Below are 27,298 nucleotides of genomic sequence, written 5' to 3' on the forward strand. Positions count from 1 at the left end.
TCATTACCTTCTGTGTGCTTAAATACCCTGTCTGTTTAGTTCTTCGCCGTCCGTGATTGAATGTGCATCTGAATGTCAATGTCTATGTGAAAGCTGTAACTTAACCTATTTGTGAAGTGTAGTATATTGTCTGTATTCTCCGTCGTCATCCAGTAAACTCCTCATTTTGATCACCATCCTCCTCGAGCACTTTTGTCTTGCGTTTAGCATACACACCTCATTTGTAACAGGTATCTGTACTTTTACTCAAGTACTTGATTTGTGGGCCACAGCCTGATTATTATAGTGACGCGTATAACTGTTTATTAGTAGTTATTTCATAATTATTTTTCTTGAATTCTAACTAGTAGATATTTAATAGTATTTCTTCAGGAGGTATGACAGAATATATTAGTTATTGATTAGCTAACTGTTGCTTAACACAATCCTAAAATGATATTACATACTGATTAATTAACACATCTTCCTTAGTAGTTAAGAGTAGTGAGTTAAGTGTTAATGATAATCACCTGTTAGTTCTTCAATAATTCATTATTAGTTATGTAGTAAGTAAGAAACAGTATTCTAAAGTGTTACCGAATGATGAATGACAAAACTCTAGGATACTTAAATTCAGCACAGAAACTCACATTTCAATAACATATTTGAAATCAGCAATATAATCTGACATGAATGATATGTAAACCTTGTTTCACAGCTCTTCAAACTCTCTCTTTCAGGTCGGTTCAGCAAATGCTTCACATAAAGATCAGACAGTGTCTCTGCTGATTTATGATCCTAAAACCCTCATATTGTGTGTCAGAGTTTCTCCATCGACTGTAAAACCAGCGATCGATCTCAGTTACTGTACACTACTGTTGAAACGATTGAGATCATCAACACACAAATGTAATATATGCACCTTCATGTATTTCATTTCCATACACATATGTTTATATATATTTAAAACATTTTTGGAATTATATGTCATGTACATTCATATCCATTCTAAAAACTGTCAATACATGTAGATATTATATAAGCAAATCAAAAAGATAGACATGTATTTAAACCATACAAACCATTTATAAACATTCAGATTTTCTCCGTCTATATGTTGTCTTAATAAAATTGCATATGTTTACATATACGATTGCTACATACCACAAAAAAAAGACAGATATTATTAACATAGGGACATTTTTAACATGTTTTATAAATGTATATCTTCATCTATCCAGAGAATATATGAATGTGAAAATGATGTATCATCTTATAGGTAAAATATGGAAAATCACTTCTAAAATATTTTTTTTCTTTTGAAAGAAAGTAATACTTCATTTAGCAGAGACTCATCAAACTGAACAAAAGACATTTATAATGTTACAAACGATTTCTATTTCAAATAAATGCTGTTCTTTCTGACTTTCTGTTCATCAAAGAATTCTAAAACAATAAATGTATCACAGTTTCAACAAAAATATTCAAACTGACTTCAACATTGATAATAACCAGAAATGTTTCTGAAGATCATGTGACACTGAAGGCTGGAGAAATGATGCTGAAATACAGCTGCACATTACATAAATAAATTACACTTTATAATAGATTCTAATAGAAAACAATTCTGTAAAAGTGTAATAATATTTCAAAATATTACAGTTTCTCTGTAGTTTTGATCAATTTAATGCAGCTTAAGTGACTTATTTAGAAAAAAAATATTTATTAAAAAAATCTCTTTTTTTCATGTAGTTTATATTTGGTTGTAATTTTATGCTTTTTTATTTAAGTTTACACTTATTGATAAACCATGATTTGAGCATGAAAATGTTCACATGTGAGTCAGTCAGTAAGAGTGTGTCTCAATCAGCTCCTTAGTTCACTAGTCAGGGCACTACTCAGGGATGACATCATGCTCAAAACATTCCCACAATGCACCATAAAAGCCAGTATACATCACTGCTGTCTATAGTGATGTTTCCTAAGGTCCCTCAAACCAACTGAGCTGAAATACATGTTTAATTCATTTACAAAACCTTGAATAATCCAAATGTTTAAAATTATTAGTAAATCCATAATAATAGTCCAAACCTTTAATAAACCGACAGATGATAACCAGTAAAAATAATTGTAAAAAACAAAGATTAGACAGTGATCTACAGATACGATGATTGACAGGATGAAATGAATGAGCAAACTTCATTTAGAAGCTCATTTAAATACAGGATCAGTTCATTTGCATATTGCTCAGATGCTTCAGTGCTCTGAGAGTGTTTATAGTGCTGTGAGTTTAACACTTCATCACTGACACACACAACAATCTTCATCAACATGACCTTCATCATCATCTTCATCTGGACTCTCACAGCGTTTGCTCAAGGTTTGTGCAGCACAAGTTTGATATCAATTCATTTCTTCAAGTATATTGTCAAAGTTTTGAGTTGATTTTCTTCTTGTTGTGTGTTTCAGAGAGTAGAGGACAGATCAGCGTCACTCAGAGTCCCTCAACAGCAGCTCAACCAGGAGAAACAGTGAAGATCAGCTGCAAAACCAGCAAGGATGTGTATAGTGGTGATCGTTTATCCTGGTACTTACAGAAACCCGGAGAAGCTCCTAAACTCCTGATTTATTGGACTGACAGCCTTGTGTCAGGAACTCCATCTAGATTCAGTGGCAGTGGATCTAACAGTGATTTCACTCTGACCATCAGTGGAGTCCAGACTGAAGATGCTGGACATTATTACTGTCAGAGTTATCACAGTGGTAATGTGTTCACACAGTGATAAAGCGTGGTACAAAAACCTGTGTCAGTCAGAGTCACAGTGACTGAACTGATGCTGCAGCTGCTCAAAGGAGGATCTGAAACTCTGTTGTTTTTGCTCTTTCTCCTCATATTCTGACTCTCTGTAGGGAGAAGAGAAATGCTGGAAACTGGACTGATTGAATCTGCACAGCTTCGAGGTTTTGATTTGATTCATTGTGCTCTTATAGATCCGTCACATGATGGAGATTGAAGCTCAACATCTGTCTCACAAACACATGCAGCTGTTTTCAGTCACAGATACAGCTGCTATAATGAATGAGGAATGACAAAACTCTATGATACTTAAATTCAGCACAGAAACTCACAGTTCAATAACATATTTCATTTGATGAATGATATGTAAACCTTGTTTCACAGCTCTTCAAACTCTCTCTTTCAGGTCGGTTCAGCAAACGCTTCACATAAAGATCAGACAGTGTCTCTGCTGATTTATGATCCTAAAACCCTCATATTGTGTGTCAGAGTTTCTCCATCGACTGTAAAACCAGAGATCGATCTCAGTTACTGTACACTACTGTTGAAACGATTGGGATCTTTCTGACACAAATGTAATATATACAATAGCATTTATTAAATTTCCATACACATATGTATGTTTATGTATGTAAAAAAAATTTTTGGGACATATATGTCAATTTACATGCATATCCATTATAAAAACTTGTACATGTAGATATTATATAAGCAAGATAGACATGTATTTTTTTGAACACAATTTACATTTGGCGGTATGGTTTGCTTATGGGGGTTCTTTCTCCCAGAATAATTAAACATACAAGAGCTTAAACATTAGCCCCCCAAACATAATGAGAGGTATTACTGCCTGAAGAAGAACCCCCCAAAAACCAACCATGTTCCATTCCTGCAAAAGAGAAAAGATAATGTTATTGAGCTATTCTTAATGAAGACTACTGGCTAGCAGAGGGGTATTCTCCCCTCAAAAGGAGGGAGAGAACAGCAGGCCCCTCTTTAATTTGAGTAGCGAGGGGTGAACAGCAGACCCCTGCAGTCAAAGCAGCACAGAGTTTTCTCTCAATAGCAGGCCCTATTTTTTATTTTTAACTAGATGGTTAATCCATTCGGGATTTAAGCGTACGGATCCAAACAACAAACATTCCTGCTTAACGACTGATGATTCCGCTGTTTCTCGCTGACTACAGCACGGATGAATTCTTGATTACATCGTTTCCACTGTATATAATGACGATATCTGAGAGAGTCCAGTCCAGTGAACACATGATCTGAACACAACTGTAGCGTTCAACACCGTGTGTGTGATTAATTATAATCACAATAATACCTACCCTTTGCACACAGTCTCTGGACCTGAGTGACTTTCATTTGTCCTTTTTAGTCGTGTCAACCTTCATTAAAATCATTAAAATCAGTGCAAAATCACAAATCAAGAGCCATAAAGACAAAAATATGTCCATGGGACTAAATTGTAATGACATTTTTTTTTTTTTTTAAATAGTCATTTATCACTATTTATTTAAACATTTAATCTTTACATATTTTACATATTACATATTCTTTTTTCATGTGGTTTAAACTGGTTGTAAATGTTATGCTTATTTTAAGTTCACACTTATTGATAAATCATGATTTTACCTGAAAATGTTCACATGTGAGTCAGTCAGTAAGTGTGTGTCTCAATCAGCTCCTTAGTTCACTAGTCAGTGCACTACTCAGGGATTACATCACGCTCATGCTCAAAACATTCCCACAATGCACCATGAAAGCCAGTATACATCACAGCTGTCTATAGTGATGTTTCTTAAACCAACTGAGCTGAAATACATTTATTTTATTTACAAAAACATTAATAATCAAAATGTTTGAAGTCATTAAATAAATCCATAATCATATTTTAATCCTGTATTAAACCGACAGATGATAACTACTCAAAATAATTGTAAAAAAACAAAGATTAAACTGTGATCTACAGATACAATGATTGACAGGATGAAATGAATGAGCAAACTTCATTTAGAAGCTCATTTAAATACAGGATCAGTTCATTTGCATATTGCTCAGATGCTTCAGTGCTCTGAGAGTGTTTATAGTGCTGTGAGTTTAACACTTCATCACTGACACACACAACAATCTTCATCAACATGACCTTCATCATCATCTTCATCTGGACTCTCACAGCGTTTGCTCAAGGTTTGTGCAGCACAAGTTTGATATCAATTCATTTCTTCAAGTATATTGTCAAAGTTTTGAGTTGATTTTCTTCTTGTTGTGTGTTTCAGAGAGTAGAGGACAGATCAGCGTCACTCAGAGTCCCTCAACAGCAGCTCAACCAGGAGAAACAGTGAAGATCAGCTGCAAAACCAGCAAAGATGTGTACAGTACTAGTTGGGGGCATCGCTTAGCCTGGTACTTACAGAAACCTGGAGAAGCTCCTAAACTCCTGATTTATGGTGCAAACCGTCTCCAGTCAGGAACTCCATCTAGATTCAGTGGCAGTGGATCTAACAGTGATTTCACTCTGACCATCAGTGGAGTCCAGACTGAAGATGCTGGACATTATTACTGTCAGAGTTTTCACGTCATCAGCAGTAATTATGTGTTCACACAGTGATAAAGCGTGGTACAAAAACCTGTGTCAGTCAGAGTCACAGTGACTGAACTGATGCTGCAGCTGCTCAAACACTATCACTCACTACTGACACACAGAGACCAAACACAGAATTACTATGTAGTAGTAGTTTTTTTTTTTTTTTTTTTTTATATTATAGTACGCTCATATCTCATGTTAAAGTCATATAGTAAGGTCATTGTGTAGCAGAATTGTGTTTTCGTTCACAAAAATCTAATGCTGTGTTTATTTTTTTATTTATTTTTTTCCTACAGGCATGTTCTTTCTGTTCTTTGTTCCTGGACTGTCTCTTGCTGCTCACTGTTAGTCACTGATGTGCATCACATATCCACCCGACATTTAAATCACACAAAAATTAAGACATATAATATAAAAAATAAATGTATATTGTGTGTTTTGCACAAAAATGAAAATCATACATGTTTGAAATGGCATGAGGGTTAGCAAATGACAATTTACATTTTAGGGTGAACTGCCTCTGTAAAGGTGCTATATACGATTTTTACACATTTACACAGTTTTAATAAGTGTTTTCTCAGCATTACATCAACTATTGATGAACACATTAGTTTTTGTTCACATTATCACTGGTTATTTTACCATGTATTGCCTTTTGAAGGCTTCTCTCTTTCAAACACATTAAAATGCACAAATTCACATTATTTCTTATTTACATGTAATACGAGGATTCCCCCCAAAAATGTTGTTTTGTCAGCAGAACTTCTTTCACATAATATAGATTTAATTAATATATTAATAACATGTTAATAATTAAGTATCACATTTGCATGTCCATGTTTCTCTGAAGTTGGTTAATAGTCACATGACATGCAGGTAAACAAATAAAATACATTTAACTTTTTTATTTGCATTTTTATATCAATGGTACAAGATTATCGTATATAAATCAGTGTGATAAACGAGTTAGATCAAAATTAATCTTAAAGTAGTCTGATTATATTACCTAAAATCTGTAATGTAATTTTATCAGATCTATTTAATTTATCTTTATCGACCGCAGTGGTTCCATTAATGTGGAAATCTGTCAGAGTTACATCAATACATATTGTTCAAGGGTTACATAAACATAAGGGTGGCGATACACTCGATCTCAACAACTAGACGTATTTCTATCATTAGTAGCATAACAAAAGTATTTGAAAAACTAATATTTAAACAATTATTTAAATGTATTAATTAATTTTCTATTTTGTCTTCAAATCAATCTGGTTTCAGACCAAACTTCTCTACAACTACTGCTCTTCTAAAATTTATCAATGATGTTTCACTTTCTCTCTAGACGATAACTTGTCAATTGGTGCAATATTTAGATCTTACTAAGGCCTTTGATATGGTTGATCACTATTTGCTTCTTGATAAGTTATATGCGATAGGCCTTTCTAAACACTCTCTTCTTTGGTTTAATTCTCATCTCCACTGTAGACTGTGTGTCTATGTTAATGGTTGTGTATCACATGGAGAAAGGTGTTCCTCAAGGCTCTTCCTTAGGGCCTCTTTTATTTTCTTTATTTATTAATGATCTTCCTCTAATTTGCTCAGACTGTTGTATCCATCTATATGCAGATGACAGTGATTTACACATCTAATGTGTCTGTCTCTAAGATTCAATCCTCATTGCAATCTAACTTTAAATGCTACTCAACTTTGCTTCCAATCCAACCATCTTTTATTGAATAAGAAAAAGTCATATTGTATATTGTTCCCCACCAGATCTGCTGCACGGAAGCAAGATAACAATCTTACACTCAAATTCTTAGATGAAACTCCACTTGTACAAGTTATTGAACTTAAATATCTGGGCCTTTGGCTTGACTCACAACTCTCATTTCCGTGTCATTAACTCCGTTGTAAAAAAGATGAATTAGTGTTTACAAATATTATATCGTTCTATTAATTGTTTTACTCAGTTGATTAGGTTAAGAATTGTGTCACAGTTCATATTTCCCATACTAGATTATGCGGATGTTGTCTATCAAACCCAATAGATTGAGACACACTGAATATCTCTCTTTCGTTGTGCCAAACATCTCTAAAGAGAGTGAAAGACGTGCATTTAAACGTAAAGCCCTCTCAGAAAGGAACAGTCTGCCTGGGTCTCTAAGATCTGTCACTTCCTTGCGTTCCTTCAAAACATCTCTTTTTGTTTACGTGCAAGCAAACTGTTGTTATGAATGTTTTCCTCATGTTTGACTGGATTTTTGTTTTCTATACCTAATATATGGGATACTTTTTTTTTCATTTCTTCTTATTTTGGTGTATATAAGCGAGTATGGGTGTAGGTGTGAGAATGCACATATACACATGTGAAAGTAAGGGCTTAATGTTGTCATGCATACTAATATTATAATGTGTTTTATATATGGATTTGTTTCTAATAATGACATGGTGGGGTGGGTGAGAGCTCTTGTGAGTGTGAATGTAAATGTGTTGTATTATCTTTGTCTATGTCTCGAGGACCCCCTCGAAAATGAGATGTTTCATCTCAAGGGGTTGTCCTCAACAACAAACTTTAAATAATTATGTTTCTAAAATTGTGTCATGTAATTTGAAAACAGTAACAGATTACAATATGAGCTCTGAGATATGTATAGAGATCTATGGTCATGACAGATATTCAGTTTAGTTAAAAATGACATGACGTGTGGCCAAGTGTGGTGTGTTATATTAAGAATTTGTGCTCTGCATTTCATTAACACACACACACACACACACTCAGACACTCACACACACACACACACACACACACACACACTGTGGGTTACAAGTCTGACTCTAATCATTAGGCCACGACTGCCCCTGACCCAGATACTCTTTTGGGGATTTCTAGGCATTGTTTCATGTCATGTAATGAGTGTGTCGCCTGTCGAAGGTGTCTCTTGTCTTTTCTCAGATGCATAGTTCAATTTAGGGTCACAACTGTAACTATCAGAAACAATAAGACTCATCTCAAATAATTTGTTACCAAAAGAAACAAAATAGCATTTATTGAACATGCATCCAACCTAAACCCATTACACTTGAGGAATATTTGACCCGAGCCGGATGGACAGTTCTGGAACCGTGACGTCCAGCGACTAGCAAGGTCTCTCTGAAAAATACTGATACTGAACAGGAAGTGTGTGTTCATGACAGGAAACGGAAAACTCCTCAAAGGTCTAAAGAGAGAGACCAAATCAATAGTGTGTAATAATCACTTACCTCTCGTTCTAAAGCACACATAGTGAGACTAAACGTATCATACACCATAACTCTGATGATGATGATGTCATCTGCATGCCACAGATTCACAGTTCATTTTTAATGATTGGCAGCCAGCAGATGGATGAATGTCTAAATATGTTTTAACACTCGTTAGAAAAATCAGAACCTGCAGGACGAGCCGATCATTCGGTCCCGAAAGGAAAGACAGAAGAAAGAGTTTGGAGGAAAGACAGAAAGCCAGACGGTGAGAAAGTTGTTAAGGTGAATGTAGACCAATATGTTGGACATCAATTTACATTAAATAAAAATCATGTCAAGTTTTTTTGCATATTTGACCTGCTTTTAGATGTCAATTTTGATATCAGTTTAAAAGTCAGTATTAACTGCCCACTGGGAAACTGTTGCACAAACATAACAACAAAACTGTGTCTCTCCTGTCTTCAGGTAAATGATGTGAGTGTGTTTGCATATTGCTCAGATGCTTCAGTGCTCTGAGAGTGTTTATAGTGCTGTGAGTTTAACACTTCATCACTGACACACACAACAATCTTCATCAACATGACCTTCATCATCATCTTCATCTGGACTCTCACAGCGTTTGCTCAAGGTTTGTGCAGCACAAGTTTGATATCAATTCATTTCTTCAAGTATATTGTCAAAGTTTTGAGTTGATTTTCTTCTTGTTGTGTGTTTCAGAGAGTAGAGGACAGATCAGCGTCACTCAGAGTCCCTCAACAGCAGCTCAACCAGGAGAAACAGTGAAGATCAGCTGCAAAACCAGCACTGATGTGTACAGTGATATTTTTGGGCATCGCTTAGCCTGGTACTTACAGAAACCTGGAGAAGCTCCTAAACTCCTGATTTATTATGCAAACACTCTTGAGTCAGGAACTCCATCTAGATTCAGTGGCAGTGGATCTAACAGTGATTTCACTCTGACCATCAGTGGAGTCCAGACTGAAGATGCTGGACATTATTACTGTCAGAGTGTACACTACATCAGTAGTAGCTGGGTGTTCACACAGTGATAAAGCGTGGTACAAAAACCTGTGTCAGTCAGAGTCACAGTGACTGAACTGATGCTGCAGCTGCTCAAACACTATCACTCACTACTGACACACAGAGACCAAACACACAACTACACATGAGCTCACAACTGAGTCAGGAGTCACATCAGCTCTAGTAGACTGGGATCTGTCCTGTGACGGACGGGTTTGAATCGACTATGCTCAGATTCAGAGAAAACAGAGAGATAAACTGATATCAAAGCAGACAATTATATTGAAATATGTTGTTTTGGCTTTGTACATTACATTTTATACATTAAACTATTAAGCATTAAACTAAAGCAATAACTTAGCTTCTTCATCTAGAACTAATGATGAATTTCCTACTCATAACTCATTTCTGATAAGCAGAAGTGAAACTGTTCCAGTTCAGAGCGTTTAACCGATCAAACAGAGAAACTGTGAGTTTGAGCTGAAATCAGATTTGCATTGACAGCTTTAGTGATTCTGATGATCTCAGAATAGAGCAGCTCCGTCTCCAGAGACCATGTTCAAACCCCAAGAGCTTCAGTTCACATTTACTGCTAAACACAGCTGTTCTCAACTATTACAATCCATCAACAGCAGCTGAAACTTAAGTGAAGGAAGGACACACTGATCAATGATGCAGTCGGACACAAATGGAAGGCGTTCAGAAGCTTTATTGAATGAACAGCAATGGCAGCACATTGAAAGACTGCTTGAGTATTGAGCTGTAAATCAGGAGACTGCTGTGAATCCTGCTGCTCTTCACTGGAGAAACATCAGCACTCGGAGCTCTTGAGGAACGAGGTCTCCTGAGCAGCTCCGTCATGTGTTACTCTGCAGACGAAGCGCTCGCCGGCTTCCCAGCGTGCTTTGCTGAGGCTCAGGACGCTGCTGCGGCTGTAGCGTCCGTCCCGCTCGCTCTCTGCGCTGGTCTGAACCCCCTGGGTGACCTCTGACCCGTCCAGCGTCCAGCTCACCTGCGCCCCCTGTGGAGAGTAAGAGCTGAGCAGACAGAGCAGTGCGGCTGAGTCTCCAGAGATCTGCAGAGAAGAGGGAGGCAGCAGAGACACGGAGGGCTTCACGGAGGGACCAGCTGAAACACACAAAAACACAACTGAAGCAGAAATCAAACACTGTAAAAATTAGTAAAATAAAATAAATAAATGATTATTTCAATATTAATTGTACTTTCAAAATATTCTGCTATTCAGACACTCACAATCATAAACATCAGCCAATTTGATAGTTTCAAAAGTTTAAACGCTTAATTTTCAAGTTGCATGTTGTCTGGTGATAAAACCTTTATTGGTTCATTTGACAAGAATTATAGAAAAAAGATTATATATGTATATCAATAAATATTTTAATAGATTTTAAGGTACTGCCATTGATACATGTAATAACCTGTCATTATTCTTATAAAATGAAAAACATTTAAAAACTATAATAAATTATAAAATGTTTTTAGTGATGAAATAAAAGAAAAAAACTTTCTAATTTTTTTTTTTTCAAAACTACTTAGTTACAGAACATCTATTTTTTGGGACCCACTTTATATTAAGTGACCTTAACTACTATGTACTTAGATTTTAATTAATAATTTAATACAATGTACTTATTCTGTACATACATGTTTTTACATTGTACTTATATTTTAAAAAAACGACATGTAATTACATCTGTATTTAATTTCTGTAATTACATTTATAATTACACTGTTGACCCATACTTTACACCTTAACCCACCCTTAAACTTACCCATACCTCCAACCCTCTCCCTAACCTTACCCCTATCCCACCTCAACAGCAGCAAAAGTGTTTTACAATACAATATGAACACAATAAATACATTGTACTTCTTTTTATGTAAGTACATAGTAGTTAAGTAACTTAATAGTTTAAATGACTGATTTTTAACATGCTTATTAACTAAATTTATCTAGTTATGATGCCTACACAGTTATATTTAATCTTTATTATTAAACTTTTTTCATACATCTAAAAACCCTTAATTGATAAATTTACCAATAATTATAGACAAAATTATAAGAAATAATTGAATATATCATAAATGACTCAAAACTATATACTAAAATACAATAATGTTACCGATAATAAGTAAAATTATTCATGTAAAATGATAAATTAGATTTTAAAACAATACGAAATGGACAACTTAAGTAAATTATGAAAATAATTGAAATATTGCAATTATTAAACTTTAAAAAAAAATTTAAATAAATTAATAATTTTGTCAATTTCTTTTCTGAAATAATCTAAAAACGAATAAAAAATGAATCAAATATCACACATTTTTATAATAGAATTAAAGAGACTTACTGATCGTCAGTTTAGTTCCTCCACCAAAAGTGTACCACAGTGCTTCATTCTAGTGAAAGCGTCGTACAAAAACCTCCTTCACACTCAAATGAACACACACACACACACACACACACACACACACACACATGGATTATTGGACTAAAGTGATGAAAAGCTCTGTATTGATACATTTTCTTTACACATCTTCATTTGGGTTTCTAAAAGATCATATATTTGTCAAAGCAGTTTTAATGAGTTTTGATGACCTGTGACCTCTGAGATGACCTTTGCCCTCACACTGAGTTCACAGTGACATACTTGTTTCTCTGAATGTTTCAGCTCTGTCACTGAATCAAGAGAAAACCTGCAGTCTGAACCAGAGACTCACACAGAATGAAAAAGACATGATTTCCAGATTTGTAAAGAAGTGAGAACACACAGCACTGGATCATGAGACTAAAACAGGTTTAGAGGCTCAGGTTTCATCTGCATGTGGGGATGTTCATGTCTGTTTTCCTCCAGGAGGGTTTTTCCACAGAGAGTCACTTTGCATCAGCACATGCTTCAGCGCTCCGAGTGTTTATAGCGTTCAGACTCAACACTTTATAACACACTGCTGTTTACCACGGTACAAAACCAACAAACACAATGAATCTCTTCAGCAGCTTCATCTGGATTCTGGCAGCTTTTATTCCAGGTAACAGAAGTCAAAGATGCTCATTTTTGACTCTTTAATGTTGATTTGATTTGATTGAACACATATAATGTTGTTGTCAGCAGCATCCAGAGGAATCACTGTGACTCAGCCTGAAGCTGTGACTGTTTCTGAACGACAAGACGCCACGATAGCATGTAAAACTGATCCTGGAATAACTAACTGGGGTTTAGCTTGGTATCAGCAGAAACCTGGAGAAGCTCCTAAACTCATCATTTATTTGGTAAACGATCGCTATAGTAACAGTTTCAGTCGATTCAGTGGGAATGGAGCACAAGGTGGGACTGATTTCACTCTGACCATCAGTGGAGTCCAGACTGAAGATGCTGGACATTATTACTGTCAGAGTTTTCACTGCAGAACAGATTCTAGTAATAGTTGTGTGGGTGACTATGTGTTCACACAGTGATAAAGCGTGGTACAAAAACCTGTGTCAGTCAGAGTCACAGTGACTGAACTGATGCTGCAGCTGCTCAAACACTATCACTCATTCAACAGGGAAAAAACATATTAATATCATCTTACAATAAACATCAGTTTTGTTGAGCTACATCATTTATTTTTGATTATAATTTTTCTGAAGTTATTTTTGTCTCCTGATATTTTCAGTCCTTCATGAAGAAATCCATCCACTTTCGATCTTCAGTGGATATTTTTCCGTCCTTCACTATATTTATGAGTTTCTTCATTTATGATTTATCCTCAATCTTTCTAAACTGCATCATCAACATCATAAACATGTTCTGCTTCATCAGTTTAATAAGTCCATCATTGATTATTATTATGATTTATTAAGTTCATGCCACATAATGCAAATATTAACAGCATCATATATAATGTTTCTCAATTTCAGAACAAATGATAATGAATATAATTTATATAAATATTCATGCAGGAAAGATTAACAATGATATAAAGATTAATTTTCAAATGAAAGAGCAGATTACCCAACAGATGCAGTTAACCATTAAAAAACATATGTATATCACCATATTTACATTTATTTGACAAAGATTTATAAAGAGTGAACATGTATTATATCATGTGTGACGTGACTCCTCATCAAACTCAGAGACTGACAGAGATATGTGTGTGATGATCCTCATGTCTGTTAAAAACCTGCAGAACATCCATAGATTTAATATAAAATTTGGGAATTAAAGTCTAATATGAGAGAGTCAGATTAATCTACTAAAGTTGATCTTAAATTCAATTCCGCCGATCCCTGGGTCAAAATACCCATCTTGGAAAGTGTGTTCAAAATAACTGTGGTTATGTCTTAAGTGGAAGATAACAGATGAGAAAAAAAAACAGATATGTATTATATTGGATGCATGAGTGTCTAATTTAGCTACTAATTGATGTAATGTAAATCCAAGAAAATGAAAGAAAGAAAATCACTCACTGCTCTTGACTGAATGACTTTGTAGTTTTAATAAGAATTAATGAACAGTCAAACCAACAATTATTCAGACACCAGATTAAATTTTTTATATTGTTTTTGTTTTTACTAGTAGGTTCAGGACACTAGTGAGTATAGCAAAATAAAGTGAAAATTTAGTATAGCAAAGTAAATTTACTGTCAAACTATATTTGCTGTATTGTATTGCAATATAACATGACACAATATCTAATGGTGGTGTTACGGTTTAACTTGTTACCGTGTTATCTGGTGACCAACTTCCTGGTTCAGGTCTCCGCTCCAGATGTGAATCATGTGATGGAACGACGGCAGCAGATTCAGCGCTTCTGAAAGCACAGACTGATGTGATATTATTAAGTATCTAATAAACACAGACTTGCTCATTGCATGAATCTGATATTCTTGTAAAGATTACAAGTTATTGGTATGATCACCCGTAGAGGCTGAAGTAAGTAGTATTAAACAAAAAAATTAAAATAAAGTAAGTCTGTGTTGGCACAGGTTTTCGAACACAGTCATGAACCACCGAGCTACCGATCTACACCAGATCAACTCCAGATCTCTGGATTGAAAACAGCACTTTCGGCGTCACATCGTGCAGCTGCTTAATCGAGGAAATGTGATCGTGTTAACTTGTGACCTGTGTTTACCTATTATTAAAAAAAGCCATAGAAGAACCCTGGCCTGACTACATTTTATGGTTTATGATGTTAAAGAACATTTCATGACGTCTCAGACAACTGTAAATTTGTGGCTTCTGTGGGCAGTGCCGCTGCTAGCCATTTTGGTGCCCTAAGCATAATTCCTTTATGATGCCCCCGACACCGAGAAAGTAAAAAAAAAAACTTTGTTCTTGCCAGTTTAACTTTTTATTACCAAACATAACTCAATACCAATAACACACAATAGCAGCATCACAGTATAAAACTTAAGAACACTAAAAAGAGAAAGAAAATCTTCACAGCTGACTTTGTAAACAGTCAACAGGATAGCAAAATAAAAAAAATATCAAAATAATCCAGACTTTTTTTTTTTTTTTTTTGCAAATTCAATGTCACTTTGAATAAATTAAATTAAATAATCATCAATAAGTACTAGGGCTGTCACTTTTGTGAAAAAATCATTTTTGATTTTTAAGACATAAGTGTTCATTGAATCGAGTGTAAAATTGATTTTCCATGTCTAAAAAAAAGACGTTTCCTTTTTCAACGTCAATAACAAACATAAAGAAAGAGCTGGAAACCCTCAAGTCAGCAATATTTCTTATTTATTGGCATGAAGTTTCATGGCAAAATTTTCGGGGTCCAGAGAAGAGCGTTTTTTATTTACTATATGTCCAGCTGTTGAGAAGACGCGCTCCGACCGCACTGATGTCCCAGGACACTCAGGTACAGCTGTGCAAGGTGGGGGTATTACTGCCAATTTTCCACCACAAAAGCCGGTCGCTATCAGCTTGCAATGGTCCTTTTCATAACTCAGAATCTCTTGTAGCTAGATGCGCGAATGAGGAGAATTCGCGTCTACTGTGCTGCGAGACCTCCAGACGCGTGGAAACATGTCTTTACATTGTAAGTTATAATAACATAGTTTGCTAATGCTAACATTAACGTCAGCAAGTTCAAGGTGCATTACGATTAGCAGCAGCACGCACATGCAGCATATTTCCCGTACTTTCTAGACTAGACCGGACTAGACTAGAGCAATTATTCAATATCTTTCTTGTTCCCCCTTTTTTGTTACATATACATGGCTAAAATGTGCCTTATATTTCTATAGGCTAATGAAATAATACCGGCATTTAAAAAAAAAAAAACTATTTTTGGTGCCCCCTCAGCACTTGGTGCCCTACACACAGTGCGTGATGCACGTGCTGGGAGCGGCGCCGCTGACTGTGGGTTTATTATAAACGCTATCCTTAACTCATATTTACCATAGTAAAAACATGGTAATTTTTTTTTATTACCTTCATTCCGCGCTCCTTCTTAGCATCATCAAACCACGCGATTGTTATTGTTTTGGTAGTGTGCCCTCTACTGGAAGTTACTACAACCTGTACCTTTAACTCTGAGTTCTTGTCATATTTTATTACCATTTTCTAAGCTGTGATAATGTGAGAAATGTTGAAGGTGTCTGAATAAATTTAGTTTTGACTGTATAAAAAAAAATTTTTACAGTGAAGACTATGCAGTACTATTTTACATTTAATTATTCGGTTTCTGTACCTGGACACTTACAAATTTTAAAAACTGTGACCTTCTCTCAAGTTGCATGCGATATTGAAATACACTTTTCTAACATCAATAGCATTTGAGGAGAATGACTTACAGTAATTAAAACAACTGTAAACTGTTCATCTAGGTGTCATCTATAATGCACATCTTTTATATTTTTTATATTTATTACAATAAACTGTAAACCATATATAATGATGCTACTTTTTCACAACCAAATGGACTCAAATGCAAACTTGAAGCTCGATAGCATTTGAGGAGAAGGAGTTAGAGTCATAAAAACAACAGTAATCTCTTCATTACAATGCACACCTTTTATATTTTTAATATCTATTAAAATAAATTGTAAATCATTTAGGTAAAAAATTATTCACTTCGTGTATCAGTTTCAGACATATTCATTTGAAACTTTTTTAGGATGTTGACGTTAATAACAAGTTTTAATGTCGGAAATAATTCCACCATCACCAACACATCTAATATTTTCTCTGACTTTCCAGGATACAATCTAGAAACATACAATCAGTGACAGGAAGAAATGAATGAGCAAACTTCATTTAGAAGCTCATTTAAATACAGGATCAGTTCATTTGCATATTGCTCAGATGCTTCAGTGCTCTGAGAGTGTTTATAGTGCTGTGAGTTTAACACTTCATCACTGACACACACAACAATCTTCATCAACATGACCTTCATCATCATCTTCATCTGGACTCTCACAGCGTTTGCTCAAGGTTTGTGCAGCACAAGTTTGATATCAATTCATTTCTTCAAGTATATTGTCAAAGTTTTGAGTTGATTTTCTTCTTGTTGTGTGTTTCAGAGAGTAGAGGACAGATCAGCGTCACTCAGAGTCCCTCAACAGCAGCTCAACCAGGAGAAACAGTGAAGATCAGCTGTAAAACCAGCAAAGATGTGTACATATACGAAAATCAGTATAATTTTTTAGCCTGGTATTTACAGAAACCTGGAGAAGCTCCTAAACTCCTGATTTATTATGCAAACACTCTCGAGTCAGGAACTCCATCTAGATTCAGTGGCAGTGGATCTAACAGTGATTTCACTCTGACCATCAGTGGAGTCCAGACTGAAGATGCTGGACATTATTACTGTAAGAGTGTACACTACATCAACAGTCAACATGTGTTCACACAGTGATAAAGCGTGGTACAAAAACCTCTGTCACACTCAAATGAACACACAACACACTCTCACACACACAGACACACACACACACTGATACTTTGGAAAATTGGATTGACTTTCACAAAAACAGCCTCATCATCACTAAATGTCTCTTGATGCATGAAAACTAGAAATTATTTATAAATAAAAAAAGTAAATAAATTAAACTACATTACTCAGAAAATGCATTTATTAATCACAGTTTTATTAGACATTTTAGTTTTGGGTATCTAAATGATCATTTATTTCTCTAAGCATTTGAAATAATTAAAAAAGCTTTTAAAAGATGTTTTGATGACCTTTGACCTCTGGAATGACCTTTGCCCTCTCACCGAGTTCACAGTGACATGCTTGTTTCTTTATGCAACTGTGATTTAAATAATCAGAAAACATGGAGCTTTAGACACATTCATGTGTTTTTGACTCATAACATGAAATAAGATCCTGAACACTGTAATGTTTTATGTGCATCATCTGCTGTAAGCTGTACACAGATTTACATAGAGATGATTTGCATTTCAGCACAAGCTTCAGGAGGTTTTATAACTCTGTGAGTTTGAGAATCTGAACAACAGCAACCATGAGCTTCATCACCATCTTCATCTGGATCTTCACCAGCTACTGTTTCACAGGTGAGGAGATAAACATACTCTATTCTAACTGACCATCTGTGCCAGAAATACTGTCCTTCAACAAATACTGAATTCTGAATGTTGATTCATTTTTCTTGATGTAGAATCAGCAGCTGGAGTGACAGTCACTCAGACGCCTGCAGTGAAACCTGTCCAACCAGGAGACAAAGTTACTATGTCCTGTAAAACCAGTCCTGAAGTTTACCAGGGTTGGGGTGTTCAGCATTTACACTGGTACTTACAGAAACCTGGAGAAGCTACTAAACTCCTGATTTATTATGCTAAAGATCTCTACACTGGAACTCCATCTAGATTCAGTGGCAGTGGATCTAACAGTGATTTCACTCTGACCATAAGTGGAGTCCAGACTGAAGATGCTGGACATTATTACTGTCAGAGTGCACACTACATCAGTAGTAGCTGGGTGTTCACACAGTGATAAAGCGTGGTACAAAAACCTGTGTCAGTCAGAGTCACAGTGACTGAACTGATGCTGCAGCTGCTCAAACACTATCACTCACTACTGACACACAGAGACCAAACACACAACTACACATGAGCTCACAACTGAGTGTGTAATTGATATCAAAGCAAAAAAAAAATATTTTGCAATATGCTGTTTTGGTTTTGTACATTACATTTTGCACATTAAACTATAAAGCATTAAACTAAAGCATTAACTTAGCTTATTAATCTAGAACTAATGATGAATTTCTTACTCATAACTCATTTCTGATGAGCAGAAGTGAAACTGTTCCAGTTCAGAGCGTTTAACCGATCAAACAGAGAAACTGTGAGTTTGAGCTGAAATCAGATTTGCATTGACAGCTTTAGTGATTCTGATGATCTCAGAATAGAGCAGCTCCGTCTCCAGAGACCATGTTCAAACCCCAAGAGCTTCAGTTCACATTTACTGCTAAACACAGCTGTTCTCAACTATTACAATCCATCAACAGCAGCTGAAACTTTAGTGAAGGAAGGACACACTGATCAATGATGCAGTCGGACACAAATGGAAGGCGTTCAGAAGCTTTATTGAATGAACAGCAATGGCAGCACATTGAAAGACTGCTTGAGTATTGAGCTGTAAATCAGGAGACTGCTGTGAATCCTGCTGCTCTTCACTGGAGAAACATCAGCACTCGGAGCTCTTGAGGAACGAGGTCTCCTGAGCAGCTCCGTCATGTGTTACTCTGCAGACGAAGCGCTCGCCGGCTTCCCAGCGTGCTTTGCTGAGGCTCAGGACGCTGCTGCGGCTGTAGCGTCCGTCCCGCTCGCTCTCTGCGCTGGTCTGAACCCCCTGGGTGACCTCTGACCCGTCCAGCGTCCAGCTCACATGCGCCCCCTGTGGAGAGTAAGAGCTGAGCAGACAGAGCAGTGCGGCTGAGTCTCCAGAGATCTGCAGAGAAGAGGGAGGCAGCAGAGACACGGAGGGCTTCACGGAGGGACCAGCTGAAACACACACACACACAACAGAAGCAGAAATCAAACAATGTAAAAATTAAGATGATTTCACATTAACTTGTGTTTCATGCTTTAAAAAAAATCTTAATTTGTAAATGTACCAAGAATTATAGCTAAATTCTTTCTCAAGAAATAATTACATAGATTTTATAGAATTACAGTGAATTTATTAAAACACATTGAAATGTTAGTAAAAATAAGATGTTAAATTATTCATGTAATGAAAAATTACCTTTAACAGCTGTATGAACTATAAAATTTAAATAAATTATATAAATATTTTTCAGGATTAGTAAGTTACATAACATTTTTATATCAAGTACATTTTTTAAAACATTGAAAATTGATTAATATTTTTTAATTCCTTCGTAAGATTTAGAAAAAACCAATGTAACTAATACTTTCAATATTAAATGTATTTTTAAAATATTCTTCTATTTTGACATTTATGATCAATTATAATTCTCACCATAAGTTTCAGTTATTAATGTTTTTTTATTTATTTATTTATTTATAAGTCACGTCACTTACAATCATAATCAGCAAATTTAAGAGTTTTCTTCCACCTTTCTTCTCCTTTCTTTCTTCTTTATTTAAAAATGCTCATTAAGTAAATTTCTGTTTGTCTGATGATAGCATCTATGCAATTTATTTTGTCAGTATCCCTTAATTGTTAAAATTGTAAAATATTTTTGACAAAATTATACATAAAGAAATAATTGAAAATATCTTATAATACTGCTGTCCATATATTAAAATACAATCAAATATTACCAATAATAATTTAAATTCTTAAGGTAAAATAGAAAATACATGTAAACAATATGAAATCTAAAAACGTTTTTATAATTAATAAATTATCTTGCTAACAAATGTTTGCTGAAATCATCCAAAAATATAATAAACTAAATGAATTAAAATATCACACATTTTTATAATAGAATTAAAGAGACTTACTTCTGATCGTCAGTTTAGTTCCTCCACCAAAAGTGTACCACAGTGCTTCATTCTAGTGAAAGCGTCGTACAAAAACCTCCTTCACACTCAAATGAACACAAACACACACACACACACACACACACACACACACACACACTGATATGAGACTCAACAGCAGACATGAATTATTGTAAAGAGCAGCAAAAAAAATAATCTTCAAAATAATACTTGCTATTGCATGAAGACTAAAATAATTTGTTTCATAATCAGCACCAAAATACATTCCTCACATTTACACTAATTCTATTCACCGGCTTTATAATTAAATCTTCTGCAATATTTAGATGCTGATTTGTATCAGATGACCTTTGACCTGTTATACAGTATCATGCATGATATCAAATCTGTAACACAGATATTAAATGCTCTCAGAATCAAAGTCTGAATGAAACTGATCATTAAAACAGTGTTTGGAGGAAGAAGCTCAACCCAGAATAAATGATGAAATAACCTGCAGTAAATCATGAGTGTTTGTTTCTGAATCTGTGAGCAAAGATACTGCTGTCTTCAGGTAAATGATGTGAGTGTGTTTGCATATTGCTCAGATGCTTCAGTGCTCTGAGAGTGTTTATAGTGCTGTGAGTTAAACACTTCATCACTGACACACACAACAATCTTCATCAACATGACCTTCATCATCATCTTCATCTGGACTCTCACAGCGTTTGCTCAAGGTTTGTGCAGCACAAGTTTGATATCAATTCATTTCTTCAAGTATATTGTCAAAGTTTTGAGTTGATTTTCTTCTTGTTGTGTGTTTCAGAGAGTAGAGGACAGATCAGCGTCACTCAGAGTCCCTCAACAGCAGCTCAACCAGGAGAAACAGTGAAGATCAGCTGTAAAACCAGCAAAGATGTGTACATATTCCTAGGTCAATATCATTGTTTGGCCTGGTACTTACAAAAACCTGGAGAAGCTCCTAAACTCCTGATTTATTATGCAAACACTCTTGAGTCAGGAACTCCATCTAGATTCAGTGGCAGTGGATCTAACAGTGATTTCACTCTGACCATCAGTGGAGTCCAGACTGAAGATGCTGGACATTATTACTGTCAGAGTTATCACTGCAGAACAGATTCTGATGGTGATTGTGTGGGTGACTATGTGTTCACACAGTGATAAAGCGTGGTACAAAAACCTGTGTCAGTCAGAGTCACAGTGACTGAACTGATGCTGCAGCTGCTCAAACACTATCACTCACTACTGACACACAGAGACCAAACACACAACTACACATGAGCTCACAACTGAGTCAGGAGTCACATCAGCTCTATTAGACTGGGATCTGTCCTGTGACAGACGGGTTTGAATCGACTATACTCAGATTCAGAGAAAACAGAGAGATAAACTGATATCAAAGCAAACAATTATATTGCAATATCTTGTTTTGGTTTGTACATTACATTTTGCACATTAAACTACAAACCATTAAACTAGCATTAACTTCTTAGCTTCTTCATGTCAAGCTGATGATGAATTTCTTACTCATAACTCATTTCTGATGAGCAGAAGTGAAACTGTTCCAGTTCAGAGCGTTTAACCGATCAAACAGAGAAACTGTGAGTTTGAGCTGAAATCAGATTTGCATTGACAGCTTTAGTGATTCTGATGATCTCAGAATAGAGCAGCTCCGTCTCCAGAGACCATGTTCAAACCCCAAGAGCTTCAGTTCACATTTACTGCTAAACACAGCTGTTCTCAACTATTACAATCCATCAACAGCAGCTGAAACTTTAGTGAAGGAAGGACACACTGATCAATGATGCAGTCGGACACAAATGGAAGGCGTTCAGAAGCTTTATTGAATGAACAGCAATGGCAGCACATTGAAAGACTGCTTGAGTATTGAGCTGTAAATCAGGAGACTGCTGTGAATCCTGCTGCTCTTCACTGGAGAAACATCAGCACTCGGAGCTCTTGAGGAACGAGGTCTCCTGAGCAGCTCCGTCATGTGTTACTCTGCAGACGAAGCGCTCGCCGGCTTCCCAGCGTGCTTTGCTGAGGCTCAGGACGCTGCTGCGGCTGTAGCGTCCGTCCCGCTCGCTCTCTGCGCTGGTCTGAACCCCCTGGGTGACCTCTGACCCGTCCAGCGTCCAGCTCACCTGCGCCCCCTGTGGAGAGTAAGAGCTGAGCAGACAGAGCAGTGCGGCTGAGTCTCCAGAGATCTGCAGAGAAGAGGGAGGCAGCAGAGACACGGAGGGCTTCACGGAGGGACCAGCTGAAACACACACACACACACACACACACACACACACACACAGAGAGAGAGAGAGAGAGAGAGAGAGAGAGACACACAGTTGTTAACATCTGCAGCTACAGTCTTCACTGTGAAAATCACAAATAGTTCATCATTTTACTGTAACTCCACATCACTACTTTCATTCATATAACACAAATATCATGAAGGAAGATTAAAATGATTCTCCAGTAGAAGAATTCATATTTACTATTATTACAATAAAAAAAAGTTATTTTAATGGCACAAGACTGTAAAAATGCTACGGTGAAAACCTGTGGATCAGTTCACTGAACGTTATTTTACTATACACAGTGAAAAAAATTTTATAAATCTAACTGGACATTTCATGTAATTTTACAGTACAACACTGTTACATTTTTGGAAGTGAAGAACAAGAAGTCTGGCGAACACTGCTTTTATTTTTACTGTAAATTTTACATATTTTTAACAGTGATCAAGTATAAGATACTGTATACTGTATTCATAAATATATCACTTCTCTAAAGTAAACATGATGTACAGTAAAATGCTAATTTGTTTCTTTCTGAAATAAGTAAAATGTTTAAACTTATTTTATAAAACATCTCTGATAATTTTATTGTGATATTTTTATAATTGTTTACTTCAATATATTATTCATTTGAAAACAGTCCTCATTCAGGACATTTTCTTATAAACAACTATACATAAACGTAATAGTTTAAATCATTTATTTTAACATGTTTATCAACTGAATGTCTTTTTGACTCACATTGACAGCAATTAGATTATATTCTGTCTACATTATTCAGCTTTTATGTCATGCACCTATTGAAATATATTAAGATATAATTGAAAATCATAAAAATGCATTAATTCAAATATATTGAAATGTTTGCATACATCAGGTGTAAAAATAGTAAAGTACACTTATGAACTATGGTTTAAAATGTACAAATATGAACTGTCACCAAATATGACTTAACATTGTAGACAAAATGTAATAATTAAAATACAAAAACTGATGCAATCAATCAATAAAATAGAAGAAAATTTGACTATAAATAAGATGGGAAGTGTACGTAGAGTTTGTTAGTAATTTTAAGTCATTTTTTTTTGTTGTAATAAATGAAGAATATTGTTGCCAAATGTTATCAAATAACATTAAACCTCTATTTGAAACACACACACATTATATATTTATATTAGATCATTTAAGAAAGACTTACTTCTGATCGTCAGTTTAGTTCCTCCACCAAAAGTGTACCACAGTGCTTCATTCTAGTGAAAGCGTCGTACAAAAACCTCCTTCACACTCAAATGAACACAAACTCCACAACACACACACACACACACACATACACACACACACACACACACACACTCACACACTCACACACACACACACACACACTCACACACTCACACACACACACACACACACACACACAAACTCACACACACACACACACACAAACTCACACACACACAACACACAGACACACTGATATGAGACTCAACAGCACTCATGGTTTCTTCTTTAACAACATAACATTTCATTAAAAAAGGAAAACGTTGATTGAAGGCTAAAACATTTTTTCATAATTTCCAAAATGCTTTCATCACATTTTCAAAACACGTGATTTAAAGTAATTCTGTTTGTCTGCTTTAATAATGACTCATTCCCTATCAGATGACCTTTGACCTGTTATACAGTAAAATGGATTGATATAAAATCTGATTCTGTAACAGGTTTTAAATGCTCTTAGCATAAATTCTGAATGAAAATGATAATTCAACTTTGTTTGGAGAAAGAAGCTTGACCCATAGTAACAACGTAAATCATGAGTGTTGCAGACGAAATAGAGATAATATCGAGAACCCCCTGCCTACTGAAAAATTTTCTATTTGAGTTATTCAATGAACAAAAGAGAGAGAGAGAGAGAGAGAGAGAGAGAGAGATATCCTCACGAAACAATTTGCAGTCTTTACATTAGAGCTGCACGATTAATCGTTTAAAGGTCACGATCTCTTTTCAAACACCCACGCGATCTTATTCCTGAACGACAACGATTCTGCTATGTCTGTTACGACTGTTTCACATTGTGAGTGTCAGTGGAGAGTGAGGAGCATGTTTTGTTGCTGTCCATGTTAATGAATCATTCATGCCGCTGCTGATCCAGAAAGAGCAATACAAACAGTCTTTTCAACCACACATCATTATTTCTGTTACAAACACTCTAACTAACATAAGTACTGTGATAAATGTTTATAGTTTGGTTATAAACACTTATTCTGTACAGTAGCGATCAAAACTAAAGTATCTTACCGGTGTATGTATTGTAACGCTTATCCTCTTCTTCCAGCAGGTGGCGACAACGGTCCGTTTAAAAAGCATTTGTCATTGAATCATTCATTCAGGACTTTCCATTAGTGAAACAGATCTTTATTAATTGAGACACTGACTCCTTCATTAATTTATTTTTAAAAGACTTAAGCTGTGAACATTTTTATTAGAACCATTATTAAATTATGTTATTTTGTTTAGTTTTGTAATCTTTTTTCTTCAGAATCGTGAGACTTATGATCTCCAATTTATATAAATAATAAAAAAATGACTAAATTTTACATGGATTTTAAAAGTTTACATTTTGTTGTTTATAATTGCACACAAATCATTAAAACAGAAGTTTAGTTTAATTATGTTGATTTACAAAATGCACCTACATTTTTTTGCATTTGTGTTTTTAAGTTGAATAAAAGACTGTTTTCCCCTATATATTTCATCATTGAGGATTTCTTTTAAAGAGTCTAAAAATCTTGTCTGTCTCATTCTTGTGAACCGAGTCTTGTGTCTCGTCTCGTCTCGTCTCGTGGGGTAAGAGTCTCGTCACACTCCTAGTAAAGATGGAAAAATGATGTCTCTGCTGTCTTCACGTAAATGATGTGAGTGTGTTTGCATATTGCTCAGATGCTTCAGTGCTCTGAGAGTGTTTATAGTGCTGTGAGTTTAACACTTCATCACTGACACACACAACAATCTTCATCAACATGACCTTCATCATCATCTTCATCTGGACTCTCACAGCGTTTGCTCAAGGTTTGTGCAGCACAAGTTTGATATCAATTCATTTCTTCAAGTATATTGTCAAAGTTTTGAGTTGATTTTCTTCTTGTTGTGTGTTTCAGAGAGTAGAGGACAGATCAGCGTCACTCAGAGTCCCTCAACAGCAGCTCAACCAGGAGAAACAGTGAAGATCAGCTGCAAAACCAGCACTGATGTGTACAGAAGTACAACTTATTCAGTGTACTTACTCAGCTGGTACTTACATAAACCTGGAGAAGCTCCTAAACTCCTGATTTATGCTGCAAACACTCTCCAGTCAGGAACTCCATCTAGATTCAGTGGCAGTGGATCTAACAGTGATTTCACTCTGACCATCAGTGGAGTCCAGACTGAAGATGCTGGACATTATTACTGTCAGAGTGCACACTACATCAGTAGTAGCTGGGTGTTCACACAGTGATAAAGCGTGGTACAAAAACCTGTGTCAGTCAGAGTCACAGTGACTGAACTGATGCTGCAGCTGCTCAAACACTATCACTCACTACTGACACACAGAGACCAAACACACAACTACACATGAGCTCACAACTGAGTCAGGAGTCAAATCAGCTCTATTAGACTGGGATCTGTCCTGTGACAGACGGGTTTGACTCAACTATACTCAGATTCAGAGAAAACAGAGAGTGTAATCTTATATCAAAGCAAACAGATTTTTTTTTTTTTTTTTTTTTTTACATTATAGTACACTCATATCTCATGCCAAAGTCACATAGTAAAGTCATTGTGTAGTAGCATTGTGTTTTCGTTCACAAGAAATCTAATGCTGAGTTTCTTTCTTTCTTTATTTATTTTTTCCTATACTCATGATCTTTCTGTACTTTGTTCCTGGACTTTCTCTTGCTGCTCACTGTTAGTCACTGATCTGCATCACATATTCACCTGACATTTAAATCAAACAAAAATGAATACATTTGGAAAAAATATATATTTTGTGGTTTACACAAAAATGAAAATCATACATGTTTGAAATTGCATGAGGGTTGGCAAATGATGACAATTTACATTTTAGGGTGAACTGCCTCTGTAAAGGTGATATATACGATTTTTACACTTTTTCAGATTTTTACACTTTTTAATAAGTGTTTTCTCAACATTGCAGCATTTTCTCTTTCAAACAAATTTCTTATTTACATGCAATGCGAGGATTCCCAAACATTTTTTTTTTTTGTCAGCAGAACTTCTTTCATCTAATATATATTTACTTAATATATTAATAACATGTTATTAATCAAGTATCACATTGGCATGTTCATGTTTCTGTGAAGTTGGTTAATAGTCATATGACATACAGGTAAACAAGTAAAATGGACTACATTTT

The 27,298-nt window shown here is 35.5% G+C and overlaps 7 gene segments (V, D, J or C); all 7 read left to right on the forward strand.

Moving 5' to 3' along the window:
* Nucleotides 1-2,170: 2,170 nt before the first annotated feature.
* On the forward strand, nt 2,171-5,390 carry LOC113092720 (Ig kappa chain V region S211-like). The segment is given in 2 exon segments: nt 2,171-2,359; nt 5,059-5,390. Coding segments are annotated over 2 exon segments (381 nt in total).
* Nucleotides 5,391-9,184: 3,794 nt separating this feature from the next.
* On the forward strand, nt 9,185-9,750 carry LOC113092654 (Ig kappa chain V region BS-5-like). The segment is given in 2 exon segments: nt 9,185-9,237; nt 9,327-9,750. Coding segments are annotated over 2 exon segments (381 nt in total).
* A 2,565-nt stretch (nt 9,751-12,315) lies between these two features.
* LOC113092652 (Ig kappa chain V region 3381-like) lies at nt 12,316-13,140 on the forward strand. The segment is given in 2 exon segments: nt 12,316-12,683; nt 12,767-13,140. Coding segments are annotated over 2 exon segments (393 nt in total).
* A 3,770-nt stretch (nt 13,141-16,910) lies between these two features.
* Nucleotides 16,911-17,513, forward strand: LOC113092721 (immunoglobulin kappa variable 4-1-like). The segment is given in 2 exon segments: nt 16,911-17,089; nt 17,179-17,513. Coding segments are annotated over 2 exon segments (384 nt in total).
* A 577-nt stretch (nt 17,514-18,090) lies between these two features.
* On the forward strand, nt 18,091-18,611 carry LOC113092723 (Ig kappa chain V region 3547-like). The segment is given in 2 exon segments: nt 18,091-18,172; nt 18,277-18,611. Coding segments are annotated over 2 exon segments (387 nt in total).
* A 2,649-nt stretch (nt 18,612-21,260) lies between these two features.
* LOC113092651 (immunoglobulin kappa variable 4-1-like) lies at nt 21,261-22,023 on the forward strand. The segment is given in 2 exon segments: nt 21,261-21,309; nt 21,399-22,023. Coding segments are annotated over 2 exon segments (405 nt in total).
* Nucleotides 22,024-25,900: 3,877 nt separating this feature from the next.
* LOC113092653 (Ig kappa chain V region 3547-like) lies at nt 25,901-26,380 on the forward strand. The segment is given in 2 exon segments: nt 25,901-25,953; nt 26,043-26,380. Coding segments are annotated over 2 exon segments (387 nt in total).
* The last annotated feature ends 918 nt before the right edge of the window (nt 26,381-27,298 follow it).

Source organism: Carassius auratus, unplaced genomic scaffold (assembly GCF_003368295.1).
Source record: "Carassius auratus strain Wakin unplaced genomic scaffold, ASM336829v1 scaf_tig00214714_1_2670353, whole genome shotgun sequence".
NCBI classification, from domain to species: domain Eukaryota; kingdom Metazoa; phylum Chordata; class Actinopteri; order Cypriniformes; family Cyprinidae; genus Carassius; species Carassius auratus.